Source organism: Lissotriton helveticus, chromosome 1_1 (assembly GCF_964261635.1).
Source record: "Lissotriton helveticus chromosome 1_1, aLisHel1.1, whole genome shotgun sequence".
NCBI lineage: Eukaryota > Metazoa > Chordata > Amphibia > Caudata > Salamandridae > Lissotriton > Lissotriton helveticus.
In genome coordinates, this window is record NC_136057.1 from 1,907,090,009 (window position 1) to 1,907,105,694 (window position 15,686).

General features: G+C 43.3%; 1 protein-coding gene across 1 annotated transcript in view; it reads left to right on the plus strand.

Moving 5' to 3' along the window:
- LOC144754764 (dimethylaniline monooxygenase [N-oxide-forming] 2-like) overlaps nucleotides 1-15,686 on the plus strand; it is a 368,566-nt gene that overhangs the window by 171,973 nt on the left and 180,907 nt on the right. The window contains exon 6 of the mRNA XM_078642962.1: nucleotides 10,081-10,277. Within this exon, the coding sequence (XP_078499088.1) occupies nucleotides 10,081-10,277 (197 nt within the window). The remainder of the gene's footprint in view (nucleotides 1-10,080; nucleotides 10,278-15,686) is intronic.

A 15,686-nucleotide genomic window follows, 5' to 3' on the forward strand; every position in this document is an offset into this window, starting at 1 on the left:
CGCTACAATAGTGCCATACCCCTTCACAAAGGGACGGTAGTAACCTGTGAGGCCCAGGAAGGCTCGGACCTCAGTTTGGGTCTTGGGGGGCTCCCATTTTAGTTGTCTTTTTTCCCTCCTGTCCGCTAGTTCGGCTTCAGTCAAGCTTCTCGCTGAGACACTGCTGCCCTCTTTTTAGTGTGTTCTGGGACCAGTCAGTGAGTTCTCCCTCTCAGATTGGAACAGTACATCTACCCCGATGACAGTTTCCCTGTCCGTTTCCTCCCCCTCCTTCCCCATCTGGGTGGGCTGCCACCCACGCCCTCAAGCTGGTTTGAAGCTCCCCCTTCTTAGCACCACGCTTGAAGAACACTCCCATATTTTGACAAAATTCACGGAGTTGAGCCACATTATAGGTTTCTAACTCCCCCAGTGCAAATTCCATTGTGCCACAAAGAGTGCGGGACAGCCACTTGGAAGGAATTGGTTCAAAGGGTAATTAGAAGCTACCTCCACCCACCGCCAGGAGCAAATTTGGAAAAACCAAAAGAAATATTTAAGAAGTCCGCCAGGAGAAAACTCCAGGTGTAGGCCTGTGGAGTACACTAGGTTACTATAGAGTGGACGCAAACACAGTTCTCATCCCACCGCTGGACACCAATTATGTTGGACCTGGGTATACCAGTCTACATAGGGTAGCTTGGCACAGAGTAGGAAGGCCTATTCCAAAGGTACATGTGTAAAGTTTGCGTCACACCCTTCAGTAACTCATCGTCCATCCATTCAAAAATAACACCACACCAGATTTAGAAAAATAAGTTTCGCTTTATAAAAGTTCTCTAGGTTGTTTCGCTTTGTAAACTTAACACATGAGATTGTACATCAAGCATTTGTCATTTCCACTTTCCTCAGCAAGGGTGTCTCAATATTATAACTCTTTCGCCAGCACTTAAAATAAACCCCCAACCTTGATTCTGGAAGGTATAAGCAGTTTTCAGGTTACTTTGATAGTGTTTCACATGGAATAGAACACATAGCTCATTCAATTCTGTTAGCAAAAACTTAAAATGATGCAGTCTAGTCTTCACAACAATTAGATTTAGTTAAGTGCTTGCCCAGTTCTGTCTATGTTACTCCCCTCTGTTCAATTTGCACAGGTAATGTCTCGATTGGGGTTTACATAAATGTATGGGGATTCAGCAACCTTGTCCCCTGTTTCTCTTCCCCTCGTTCGTGCTAAGACAGTCTAAAGGTTTCCCCAGACCCGTTTACTGCCGGCCTCTGATGTCTGGTCTTTATTTCATTCCACGCCGGTAACTTGTTTTGTCACAGGCTCTCCTCACCTATCACTGCCAGGCATTAGCGAAGCCCACTCAGGCCCGGCGCTTCACCGCACAGTCTTACCGGGAGATTCGTCCCGGTCCCGACACACAGCTCCGCTTCCATCACTCACCACGATATCATTGCTCTGTGGTGTCTCCGGTCGTGGCGCTGACAGCTCCGGGCAGATGAAGGAGCAGGAACTACGCCGCGACTCTCTCTCCCAGTGTCACTGTCGGCTCAGCGTCCCGCCCTCACCTCAGGCGTCAGGGAGGGAGGGAACGAACGTGGGCCAGCCTTCTCTGATTCCCGCCCCCTTCTTCCGGGAGCTCGCTAGCCTGCCCTCACTGGCTTCCGCGATGTCGCCTCACAGGAACGGCAACCCTGCTGACCTCAAGCGGCTCTTCCTGCTGGACCTCCCTAACGGGCCTGTGAAGAGGGGTCAGTAGCCCAGTGACAGGGAGAATAGCGGCAAGCCTCAGCAAGGTAAGATTCTTCCCTCTGTCTTATGGACGCACAGGTCCCTTGGTGGAAGGGCGATGTGATTCTCTACCACACACACCGAGAGGAAGCAGATCACATAGGGTACCGAAGGGGCAGAGAGGCAGAAACCAATCTCCTCTACAAACAGGTGCTTTCCTGGCTGAATTCCCAGGCCAGTCTACAGCTCTTCCAGAGCAGTCCAGCCACGTTTTTCTCTGGGGCACAATTCAATATTTGGAGCTAGAGATGATAAAGTGGTGCCAGGGCTTAGTCAATAAGTGGGGGGGACACCAGCACAGTAGAGCAGCCGGCCCGTGGGACGATCTAACCCCTCACAGTGCGCCTTCCTCCCTTCACAACTGCTTTACTCCTCACCAGGTTTCGCTCAAGCTCCTCTGGTCACTCCAAAATGGCCGCCCTTTCCTTTAGCCTATATATTGGCTAGCCTCAAGCCACTAGAACCAGCTGGAAGGTTCTAGAGTCTCCCAATGATGTTCTATGGGCCCCTTCCCTGAGGTGTCAGTTATGGCAGTTGCTGTCCACCATTTTAGGCAACTAGGCTTTCTCTCAGAAAAGAAGGGATCTGGGTCTGTGAGGAAACATGGGGTCAAGGAGCACCTAACCCCCAGGTCAACGCCAGAAATTCCCAGTGGACATAAAAATGAAAGGTTATGAGGGGCAAAGAGGGGACAAAATAAATAAATGACAAGAGGGACCACCCAAAGGGCTGACAGGTCTAACACTCTCCCTATTGTAGTTTGATGTATGGATAAGTGACTCCATGATTGGCAACGGAAGCGCAGTGAGAAACCAAAGCCTCACCTCCCCACACGGAGAAGAACCGACGCATCCCCTAAGCAGCAGTAGGGACCCGACTTATCACCGTTCTTGCGTGTTAGGAACCAACGCATCACCTTCCCTGCAACACTTTAGTTGTATAGTGTTACGCATCTAAAGGTACATTGAACTTAAAGTGTTGATTTTTACATCTAAAGAGAACTACGCTAATTCTACCATTTTTGTCGTTTATGGTCTTGCGTTAAGTCTATATAAAAATGCTTATTTTTATACTACAACTTATGTGGTGTCCATCTGGAGTGCTGTCACTGAGTGACTGTATGTGTTCACAAATACTTTACACACTGCCTCTGAGATAAGCATGTCTGCTCGTGCCAAGCTACCAAGGGAGTGAGCAGGGGTTATTTTAGGAGTGTACCCCCTTACTCTGACTAGACGCAAGGGTCCCTATTTTGGTCAAAGGTACCTACCTCTGCCAACTAGAGACCCCCAAATCTAACACACATGATCTGTTATAGGACAAACAGTCTCTGTTTTCATGTGGTGCACCTACTTAATGGTGAGCCAAAGAAAAAAGAGTGACCGAGAAATGTATGCTTAAAACGGCCCCGCGCAGGTACATGCAGAATATAACTGCATCACTTTTTTAAGAAACGAAGGTTTCGCTAATGTTTTAAGGGGCAATCTCCCTAAAATGACAATGAGAATGAAACTAATCTTAAAATTACATCACAGTTCACATCACCTTCTAATATGGTCCGACCACAGATTATAACCTGTGAACAGGCTGTACTGTATGATCAAAAAAGGCTGGAGACACAGAAGCCACAAATTATGGTAATCTCCCCTTCTCTAAAAGAAGAGCCCTGAACAACTTGCCTAGCAAACACCGCATTAGTCCAGGCAGGGAATGTACATCTTGGAGAGAGTAGGGTATCAAGAAAATATTTGTTTTGAGAAAAGTAGACCAGAAACCAAAGGGATCAAACCAATGACCAAAATCCAAAACTATCCTTGCACAACGTCCAGAATTACTTCCAAGGTCCCCCTTGAAAATAAACACAAATCAAGCAAAATCACAACACCAAACCTGGCTGGAAATTTGGGTTTCTAGCCATCTTTTCTTTGGTCTGAAGGAAGAGTCACCGCCATCATTTCCTCCTGTATGGACATGCCCAAACACCCCCTGAAACGGATCACACATAGTGACAGAGACAAGGGTGGTAGAATAGATGAGTATAACGCAACCGGTTGGGAAGAATGTGGAATGGTATTCAAATCAGTGGGAGAAAATACTGTTCAGCTACTTGTGTGGGCAATATGTGCATCCTGCAGTGCAGTAAAATCCTATCTGTGGCCTGCAGAACGGCATTATGACCACCCACGAACTTTCTAAACATCTCCAGGAATGAGTCTTGGGGAGATGTTCTGTTGTGCTGGGGTAGAGGAGACCCATGAGGGATTAGGGCTGTCGGGGGCACAATGTACCCTTGATTACTGGTGTGATCATGGGGGAGAAGGACACTGCTCTTGGGAGGGCAATTGGCAGTAGAGATGCGCTCAAGTTATTCTGTTGTCTATGGTGTAGGGGTTACCTAATTGGAGAGGTGTCGTGCAACAGCCAAGGCAGCTGACTTTGGAGCACAGGGTTCATGGTTCGATCCCCGGCTCCGGTGGCAGCTCGGCTCAGCACCATGTGACACTGGGTGGTAGCTCACTTTATTTCCATGACGGCCCCCAGTGCCTTGAGACCCGCAAGGGTGAGTAGTTTGCGCTTTACAAATACCGATTAAAACATTTTTTTAACCTAATTCGTGGGCACCAATTGTTCTTACTGACAAGAGAATCATTATCTTCAGCATTGTACTGGCTCTTGGTATGTCCAGATTCACCACTTTTGAATCCAGTGTACCCGCCTCCCGTAGACATCTTGATGCCGGACTTCTGCATCTCCAGGTGTGCACTCCTTTCCCTGCAAAGAAGGCAAGCTGCCTCTTCCGTATTGCCCCCCCCCATTCCTCTTCACATTTTCCTTCATTTTCCTGCCCTCTTTTGAGTCCCATCTCCCCTCCAACTTGCCATCCTTGCCTCATTCTGCTTTCTTCTTCTCTCTTCTATCCAACCCCTCTTCCCTGGGTCCTACTGGCCTGTGTCTGTGTTGCCTGCTGGTGAATAGAAAGAGGAAGGCCCATTATTACATTGTGTATGTCACTTGGTTATACAAATGAAGAGATTATCATCTTTGTTATACTTTACAATACTGCAGGTGCATTTCACACTTTGTTTCCAAGGTGGATGTCCCACATGCTTCATTGCCACAGGGGTCATGGAGAGTGATGGTCAAAAGGACATACCCTGAACACTCACATGCCTTATGCATCACCAGCTCACAAAATCAGACTGCCAGAAGGACGCTTAAATGTCAAAACAAAGACGGCTTCTTAACTAAGTTGTGTGTGTAGTCATAGCAACATAAGCAAAGAGCAGGTGTAGAAAAACACACATCTCAGTACTTAGCATGTACATTGGTGTACCTTGCAATGGAAAGAAGATGTATTCACGGCCATGCTCCTGTTCATGTGCCTTGGCTGAGCAAGATATTGCTAGACCTTTCGTGTGACCCTGGGTGGACCTCCCAGGATGTCTAGGGCCTTGATCCTGGACAATCGATAGAGATCATCCCATGTTTTGCACACATCCGGGGATCTCGGATGGTGACCTCATTCTGCACTTCACAACTTAGCAATTGATTGCCAGTCTTCCAGCTGGGTTTTCTGAATCACTTCAGTGTCTGTGCCCCCATAAAGGTGAGGGAAAATATTGAGGATTCTATGTCCAACTAACTTCACTTTCTCCTGAATAAGGTTTGGGGGCCCTCTTGTTTGCCAACTTAGTATTTTAGGAGTAAAACTAAATTAAGTAACAGATGAATGGAGATGGAAGCTTGTGTGTCCTGTTGATAGCTTAGGAATGACCGATTTTCCACTTATGTGTCATTCGCCTCTGAGAATTCATGGGTTGTGGAGTCATACACCTTTGTAGTGTATATGCACGCTGTGTGGGACAAAAAAAGGCACACAAAGGAGCGAGGGCAGAGAAGTCCAGTAGCGCAGATTATGCCATTGTCAATTTTGAACCAGCTACATCCATAAATGAACATTGAATTGTATGGTACACCTAATAGAGGTTTGTACATATGCAGTAGTTGGAGCATCCTCCAGGTGATACGTGGACAAAGTAGGAAATTGCACACACTCATCGCACCTGTGTTCCTCAATGCAAGTCAAACATAGGGCTGGTCGTAGGATATATGAACATTACAATCGTACCTTCTGATGGATAAGAATATCTTCTGCAACAGACTGAAGCACATAATGGTGTTTCCAGATGTGAGGTTGGTAATGGAGATATGTCACACATTTCAACTTTGACTCAACACTATTCTTCCAATGTAATACAATAACACCACATGCAGCTAAGGTAAAGAGGTAAGTCACTGATAAGGTGTGTTTATGCAGACATTGACCTCTGGAATCTGGGCCATCTGGCAGACATAGATATTGGTCTCTCTGTATACCCTATTCCAGAACCATATTGTTTAGCATGCAACATTCAAGGATTGCCTTGCATCCTACCTCGGGGAGTACAATAACAATCAGTGATTTTTTGGATCTGTGTGGGTGGTCAGTCTTACCTCTGGGATGTACAGTGGTTGTACGTATAAAGTGGGGAAAGCAATGGTGAAAAAGGCCATACACAGCATCACCACATGCCCAAAAGGCATGCATAATTGGATTACATTTGCACATCAATCACATTTCTTCCCATTTCATACATGCGAACATCCATAGATTCATTGGGAGTCATGTAGAGAAGAGTGTTCTGTGGTGTGTCTGCCACTGTGATGTTATGCCCCGAGTGTAAAGGCATGCCTTGTGAGTCTGTGTTGCACTTACCAAACAAGCCCTGTGTTGCCATATTCCCTGGAAATCAATTACTGCCTGACAGACGATGAAGCTTTGATATGCTGCATCAGGAAAGAGGTGCACATATGTGATAGTATCCCCATCATCCCAGAGACCTTACACATCCATGGAGTGCCAGGGGAGACAATTATGATAATGGTGTGGCATGGCTTAAGTGCCACACGTTCCTGTTGATGGCACTGAGTACAGGGAAGAAATGGACAGTAACATAGAATTGACGTACTAACAATTGCCTGTCCTGAAGTGACTGATATACTGCTTTATTGAGCTGGTTGATGCAGGTTGAGATTATCTCAAGTAATCAATGCTAACCATGACTCTGCTGCTCCTCTGGAACGATCCAGAGGAATAGTGCAGCCAATACCCAAGCATAGACAGGCATGGCATGGAAGTGGGCTAAGCACCTGCTTCCTTTCTGCCACTAGTCAAGGGTTACACCTGGAGGTAGCTGTTTTTCCCCAATACCTCCTCATCAGACACACTAAAGAGAGTGACCTCCGGTTTGCATATTCACTCTTTCATCATCAAGTAGCCGCTCCTCAGGGGCAGCAAAAGATATACTGACACAGGTGATGGAGCTGGGTAACATGTTCTAGATCTGCTCTGGAATCCCAAGTCAATAGCTCTTTTTGTCCGCATGCAAGTATGCAGGGGAAAGAAATTGTTAGCAAAACAATCAATTTAGTTCCAATGTATCATGACTCAGCAGAATCACAGACTCCAAATAAGGCTTAGTTAGTTTATTACAAAGCTAAGAACAGTTGGGAATACAGACACCACAAAGTGAGGGTGTAAAAATACATCAGAACTAATACAAAGCCAAACCTATGGATGGCGGTAAGGCGGTGCAATATGCACAGATTATCAGTTCGAGAATGAACCAGAATGCAAAAGATGACTGAGCAAATATCCAGGTTCCCATTCATTGGCAGTTCGTGGGTATAGAGCATTAGTCTTTCCCTACTCTACTACTAGCATGACATCCCTACATAGCATTCCCCAAGGCAAGCTTCCATTAAGGTGTCAGCGTGTGAAGCCTTCCTAAAAAGTCTCTTCATATTCAAAAGGGTTAAGTAGCATAAAGTGACAGAGCTCCTTTTAAGATGCTCTCTTCCCCAAGGCAAGGCAGAAGTCCCCTGGACCCTGTCCCTACTTTGAAACAATAACCTTGCAGGTAGCATCCCAAGATGCATTGCACCATCACACCATCTGGTCAAGCAACCTCCTTGTAGGTCATTTTCCACTAGGCAGTGATGCTCAAAGGCCTTGGCAATATGACCTTGATTTCCCAGGCTTGCTCTGATGGGAACGTACAACAGTTCTCCATTATCAGTATCAACGATTAATGTATCCTCTTCTCCCTAAGCTTAATTCCTAAAACAAAGACATTATTCTAGCGAGCAAGGCTGAATTATCCACCTGCAACAGCAATGTGAGAAAAACAAATCCTACATGCACATAATATTCAACTATTAAATCTAATGCAAGAGCTTCCAGGAGAATAATACAGTCAGGCCTGCAGAAATTGGTCAACTTAGGAAGTGGCACAAAGGGCTCATGGGATTGCATATAAAATGAACACTAATTACTGTACATTTCTAAGCCAACACGTTACCTGAGCACATCAAAATAGGTGAATAATTGTCAGCAGCATATACGAATTCTGTATGTTTCTGCTAAACACGTAGTTGCAACTTCAATTTCTTCATTTTTACATAGAATGTATCCCTAATACATCACCTTTTACGTTATTACAGTTCACGTTCTAATGCCCTAAATTAGTACAGTAAGGTAATATATGTGTAGGTGCGGACTACTCGTGATTCTGATGCACCCCTACAAATGAAAGAAAAAAATCTGTGCTACATCACAGGCATGTTGCAGTGCCTCTGACTGGACTGTCTCTGGAAATGACCTGTCTTTGAATGACAAACGAGGTGCAGCTGATAAGGAGTGGGATGCAGGAGTTGTCAATGCACACCCATTTCAATTTGTAAGGGTGTATGTGTGAGTGTGTGTAAATATCGTGGAATGCTTTTCAATTCCATATTTGTTTAGTGTGTGTATATTATGTAGTGTTGTGGGCGTGGTTATTATTTTTATTTTGGTGTCTTTATGTAACAACGTGAATTTGTGGCTCATGATAAATGTTGTCTTTTTCAGTGACAATGTTGTCCAATTTTTAGGAAAATGATTCTGCTATTTAGGACTGAGGCGCTTAGTCTGAGGCATGTGTTGTTCCCAGTACTGGGGCAAATAGAGTATTCACAGGGCACAGGGACATTGGCAGAATTGTGCGTGTACTCCAGTAAAGAAAACCAAGCACAATTCTGTGAGGACACAAATACTGGATTAGTAAAGTGCTGCAGGGTATGTAAGGGGTACATTGGCACAGCTGATGTATCTGGATCTTGGTACTGGAATGGCAGAGGCTGCCCCAGGTTAGGATGTAGGTGATTTGGAACAGCTGTTCAGAATAATCACAGATGAAAAGAGCCTAAGACACTCTTCAGAAGAACAATATAGGATAAATTCGTAGAGGCTCAGATTGGTGATTCTCTTTATTTCACATGTTAACTTGTAATTGTGCCATCAGATTTTGGTTGGCGTCTGTGCCCCACATGCCTCTGTGCTCCCATGCCATGCTTTTTAATGGCCCTTTTGTGTGTGTCTCTTCCTAGGGTGCTGACTGTTGGATTGTAAACCGTTGGTTCTTTAACTATTTCTTTCATTTGGTTTACCTTTGACCTGGTAGCGTTGTTCCCTGCCTCCACTGGTTTCGGGCTGATTTGTTGCTACTTCACAGAGTGGCCTGTCCATCAAAGCTGAGCGGCTGTAACTTTCAGCATGGTCAAGCCGCATTACAATTATTGCTGTAGTTTCGAGTAATGTCCCTTTCCTAACCCCTCCTCTGCTAGCCAGAGGCTGTTTAGAGGCAAAGGATTACTCCTGTTGTGTCACTGCATGTGAAAGGGTGCATGCGTCACTTCCTAATGCCCCTGGTCTATTGGTGAGGCATCATGCATGAGCAACCGTTTTACAAATAGTTCAAAATCAATCATAAACTAGTGGGTGGGAGCCTATTCAGATTTGTTCATATGTACATCTTGCCCAGTAATTGGTGGATTGAGTTTACAGCTGAATAGCTACAGACTTTGCGTTTAGAGTGTTGCTATCGGCACAATTGCCAGTCTTGGCTTTCATTTTTACAAACCATTATAATCTACTTTTATTCTAGTTTGTTTAATTCATGTGAGTCAAGATTGTAACTCCAAGAATGTGTTAAACTCTTAAATGAAAGGCAGGACATTTCATAGCCCTACTTAAAAAAAAATCATAAAGCATTCATGTAATTTTGGCATCTCAAAACATAACTTGATGGGAAACAGGAATGATATTTTTCCAGCCCCTGTATATTTCTATTGCTCTTGTCAAACGGGAAACTGTAATCACGCCCAATTGTAGATTAAAATTAGAAAGTAATACAGGGGTTGATCCCTGCTTTGTTTTGTAGGTCTTCATCAGCACAAAGAGAGGTGGTTGGATTGTGAGCCGGCTAATAGATCATGGGTTCCCCTGGGATACGTGGATCCATACCCGCTTCAAGACCTGGCTGCGGCTGTCCCTCCCAGTCTCTCTGGTAAACTGGCTGATTACCAGGAGGCTGAACGAGTGGTTTGACCAGGAAGCATATGGTTTGCAACGTGACAGGTATGACTGAAAACGTTTATCAAGACTGCTTCCTGTTCAAAATGTTGAGAAAAAGAGGAAGTTGTTAACATTTATTGCCACAGATATGCAAGCATTAGACCCTGGTGCCACCTGACCTCAACTCTACAAGCTTCCCATCATCTACATATATATATATATGTATGTGTGTGTGTGTGTGTGTGTGTGTGTGTGTGTGTGTAAGTGACTAATTTAAAGTGTCTCACTAAATATATGGGATAGTGATTAAACTGTGTTAATATCTGTATCACTCTATCTCTTGTTGTGTAAACTACTACATATATTGGTTACTAGCTATGTGAAAGTCTATATTAGTTATTCATTAGTTAAGTGAGTATTGGTATAGGATAGTGAATGTGTGTGTGGTTGGGTGGGAGGTGTTTGACTGTCCAAAGTTGTGTAAATAGTTGATTTCGTAGGTATATGAGGTTAAGACTGCACGTGGAAACAGTTGTTTGGGTGACTGAATCTCTTTATGGGTGTGGTGATGAATAAATATATTTCTCAACGATACATGTCCAACAAAGTAGAAATATAAAAGGCAGTGTATGTGACAGTTGTTGTATATAAATAAGTATAAATAAGACTCAGTGAATGTACGAGTGACTGTATCAAAAACTGTATACTTGTAATAGTGATTTTATAACACACTAAGTATGAATTACTGTTGTATGGCGTTTTACGATCCAAGCGAATTTTCCCGATTCATGCCCTTATATAGGTACAATTCACATTGCCCTAATATAGGCATAGAAATCATCCCCTTATTTAGACATAGCCCATGCAGTCCAAATACAGGCATGGCTACTTCCACCCATACCAAAACCTCACAGCGATTTCTTGGAAAATCGGCTTAAGCAGTCAGGGACCTCCCCTTGCTTGAATATTGATTTGTCCAAGAACTCATGTACTTTACAAATAACTACTATTCCCTTGGGGTTCTTTATTGACGTTATTAGGCCCGACTTTACGTCAAACTAGATACCTTCAAGGTATAAATATGCCTTCACTTGCTCTAGCAAGACACAGTGGTTCGGAGCAGTTCGACTATCTACTTGCCCGACGCAGCTCGCTACAGCAAGTGCAGTAGGAAGCCGACCCTCCAGCTGACGCTCCGATCGAGAAGCTGTCCTTTCTCTCGCTGAGAATCCAGCTCCAGTGTTTCCAAGCTCCCCTTGCGGGGTGTTGGGAAATCAAGTCCCGAGACAGAGATACCAGACCTCCTCTATTCTAAACTAAGGTATGGAGCTGATTAGAACCTAAGAGAAATCTTGGATAGATTCTTGGCAAAGAAAACCAAACCTATGCTACACAATACTTACTCCCGCCCGCGTACTAGACTTAGGTTAGGTATATTGGGGTAGGCATATTTAGAAGCACCAGTTGAGTATTTTTTAGTCATTGTCATTTATGTATGTATTTTTCTATGGCTTAGAAACCATAAAATGCTCTTACAGTATTATTTTATAATATTGTTCTCGCTGTAAGCATTTTACCTTGCAGACTTCATTACGATTGTAGCAGTTCACTTTACTTGCATGAGAAAGAAGACTGTTCAATAAAACCTTTTATTAAAAACGCCCGTCTCTCTATTTCTCTGCACTTCTCTAGAAACGAAGCATGCACGATTGACTAGTGAAATATTTATCTATTGTACCCGCGACTCTATAGATACATTTCTTATTCTTGGGAAACAAAGTTGTCGTGTTTATGCGGGTGTCAGAAACGAATCCCTTCTTGTATATTCGAGAAAGTTTTTAGAGACCTCTGAGCTAGCTGGCACTCACTATTAAGTTTAATACATTCAATAGAGACCTAGTCGACCTCAGTCCTACGGCCTTCTTACAGACAACCAGTACCTGTGCTAGCAATCCACAGATCAAGAACAGTGTTACTGCCACCCCTTGCTGGAAGAAAGGCGAACAGGTTTGTATCTATCGACCTGGTAAAACCACATCATGTGGCCAATCATAAGTAGTAGGACAAGTGGACTCCAAAGATATAGCAGACGACCAAATCTGGCTACTATCCAAGAGGTTCAAACTGAGAGACCTTTGAAGACTCTGCAGTGCAAAAAGAAGGCCTAAGCAACAAAGCCATGGAACTTGGGCCTCTTGAGACTCAAATAACAGTTCGTCAAGAAACAGCTGTCTACAATGAAATAGCAACCGACTACACTAATATGACAAGTGTTCAAATAGCTCCAGCGATTTCAAATAATTCTGATGCAATACCAACAATTGACAGAACTGCCTCTGGCTATTTCATTAACTTTGATACGTTTTCCGAGGATCCCAGTGAACCTGAAACAACACCAGCAAAAATAACTTTCACAGAACAAGCAACAGAACTTTTCCATCAAATGGAAAAGACTTGTTTGGTTTTACCATGGATTGAAATTTAGATTGTGTTGGGTGTACTTTTTCTTCTACTTTGGTTGACTCTGTATTAACTTTGGGAATGCTGATAAATAGAAGATATAGTAAAAAGGACACAGCAAGTAAGAATATCAACTTACTCATCAAGCCACACAAATCATCTCATCGTGAACAAAGTGACTTGTCATCAGTGAACATCACAGCCGTTCCTATACCTGGTGGTATAGCTTGGGACAGAACTGATTATGACATCTTTGGTCCTGCAGAGCTGTTAAAGATTCTACACCAATTCAAGGTTTCCTTGAGTGACTTTGTATCATCTAGTATCTTTTCTGATGATTGGGACTTTGAGACTGTTAATAATATGAATTCAGACTTACAAATATCTGCAAAATTTACAAATCATGAATACTTAGAAGGTTCATCCGATTATGAACAAATGTACTGTTATAATCACTATGGTCATAATTTCTTGCACAAATCTGCAAATCCTAGAAATGTTTATACTTTTAATCAATGGAAACATTGTCCAACGCCACCAAAGGGTAGCTCAAGAACATTTTATGAAAAATATCCATACTTCTCAGGTTTTAATATCTCAAATCCAGAAACATTTTACTTTAAAAATGTTAATAAGACAGGAATGAAAAGTATATTGACTAATACTAAGCAAATTTATTCTGCGGCCTTTTATGCTCAGCTCTTCACATTAGGTTTTGACTTTTGGGAAGACAACATTGAGACAAAAACTGTTTGGGGCACAAAAGACTGGCTGGTGCAGGGATTAGAAGCCTTTTTTAGAGCCTGCATAATCCCCGAACAAATAATGTTTTTGAATGACACTGTTCAACAGACATCTTGTCTTTGCCTAGCTAAGAAAAAATGTAAACAAACCGTCCATACCTACAGCTACACCTGATAGTAAGAACACTACAGAGGGGGTGGTCAATGTAAAAACTATTTTATTTAAAAACAGAACAGATCCTGATTGGAAAAAAGGGTTAATCTGGCCCACAGACACAAACAACTGTCAAGATAGATTCCTGAATAAAACACAAGGGTTTACATTCACTAGGCCAGATCCAAGATATGTCCAGAGACAACATAGAGGGATAGTAACAACATACAGTGTAGGAAAACTGTGCCTTGAGTGGCTACAAACGTCCACATTAACGGAGGTAAAACAACACTTATCTTTACTTAAAGATGGCATTGATTTAAGGGACTTCTTACAAGGACCTATGAAACCGCGTCATAAACGTTTTATATACGCTGGTATATATGCCATTTATAATGAAGCTTGGAAAAGCAACACAAGCAGAGACTGCAGAACGAATACGAGAAATTGATCATATTAATTTAGAGAAATCTCTCTCTGTAGTTGACAATGGGTTACCGACTTTGTCATCCAGAATTTATTCTTTGAACAGCATAGTATCCTCTGCCATAGACATAATGGGACAGTACTTGGTCATGTTACAGCATGGACAGTCACAACTGCGTTCTATAATGCTTTTAGTCTGGACGTTACAAAATCTTCGTTCTGGCTATGTCCCATGGTGTCTAAACAACACCACGTCATTGTTTTCTGAATTTAACCTTACAGTTAAACAAATTACTTTTGCACAAAGAGGAGCAGACTATACTGTGCTGAGCATTGAAAAACTAGAAAGATTACCATTAACTGTTTCTGAGAAGCCAGCAACAGAATGGATAATACACGGAACAATCACTCTGCCTGTCACAATTTTCCATTTTCAGTATTGTTTGAAACATACACCAGCAGGCGTATATGAAAGGTTGGGTAAAGAATACATCAAGACATCCTGGGATTTACCATATACACACAGATGTTGGAGTGGGGGAAAAGAAGTGTTTCTTAGTGGTACAAAATTCAAAAACGCACTAGGCGGTACACTTTTATGTCAGGGTATTAACTTACACGGGGCCTGCGATGGTTCTTCGACCAACTTATCCTGCCACCTGCAAGGTTTTCCAGCTGCAGTGATAGATCCAATTTTTAGGCATCTTTCTAATGGAAGCTATATTGTGTTGAATGATCACAGCTGCTGTGGCATGTTGCCAGGAATAGCCTATCTCGTAACTGTGTCAGACAGGGTCACTTGCTGTATACAAGTATTGTTTCCTAATAAAACCAAGACAGATGGGGAGTCGCCGTTATGGCCTTCACTGAAAATCTCTTCTATACAAATTGATACTTTAAGCAGAATGAAAGCCAATCTTTTACAAAAAACTGTGCCACTGTCCTCGTCCAAAGAGACGTATGATCTGCAAGTTGCAAGGACTTCTGCAGAGATACATGCCCTTTTATCCACAAACTGCCCTATACATTTCTCAGAAATGTAAGGTCGTATCTTAAACATGTCTGATACCAGTGGTATTGTACATGTATTTAAGACAGTTTTTTCGGGACTGGTAGCACCCTTTGAAGCAGTCCTCTGCATATTTCCAAACTTCGTGCACTCTGTGTTCGGCGTCCTGCCTCTCATTTTGGAACTCGGAGCAGGGATACTGTTTTTGTTTCTTCTGCTCCGATATGGCAAGTCAAGTCACCATCGACTCCAGATTACCTTAGAGAACACTCTCCTGGCAATGAAGTGTCGTGAGCGCATGATACAGATTTTGGGCTTGGCTCGTTTAAGAGATCTAAATACCACGTGGTTTCTATCATTCCAACCAATCTGGCAACGATGCCTGCTATGTGGAGAAGAATGTGAGCTAGACATCTGTCTGTCACTCCCATCAGTCCGGCCAACGGATGTTGATACTTTGCTTAGACCGGTAACGGGTCATGCACTGTGTTGTCCCCAGCGGCTACCAATCCTGATGACGGCATTCGTTGAGATCTCACAGACACAAACTGCAGATGGTGAGATACGTGGAGCGACAGGCACACAGGTACCATCTACTTCGAACATTGCTAATGAGGTTGACGCTGACGGCGATGCTTCTCATCTTTGTGCGATCGATCTGCTTAACGAGGTAGTCCAAC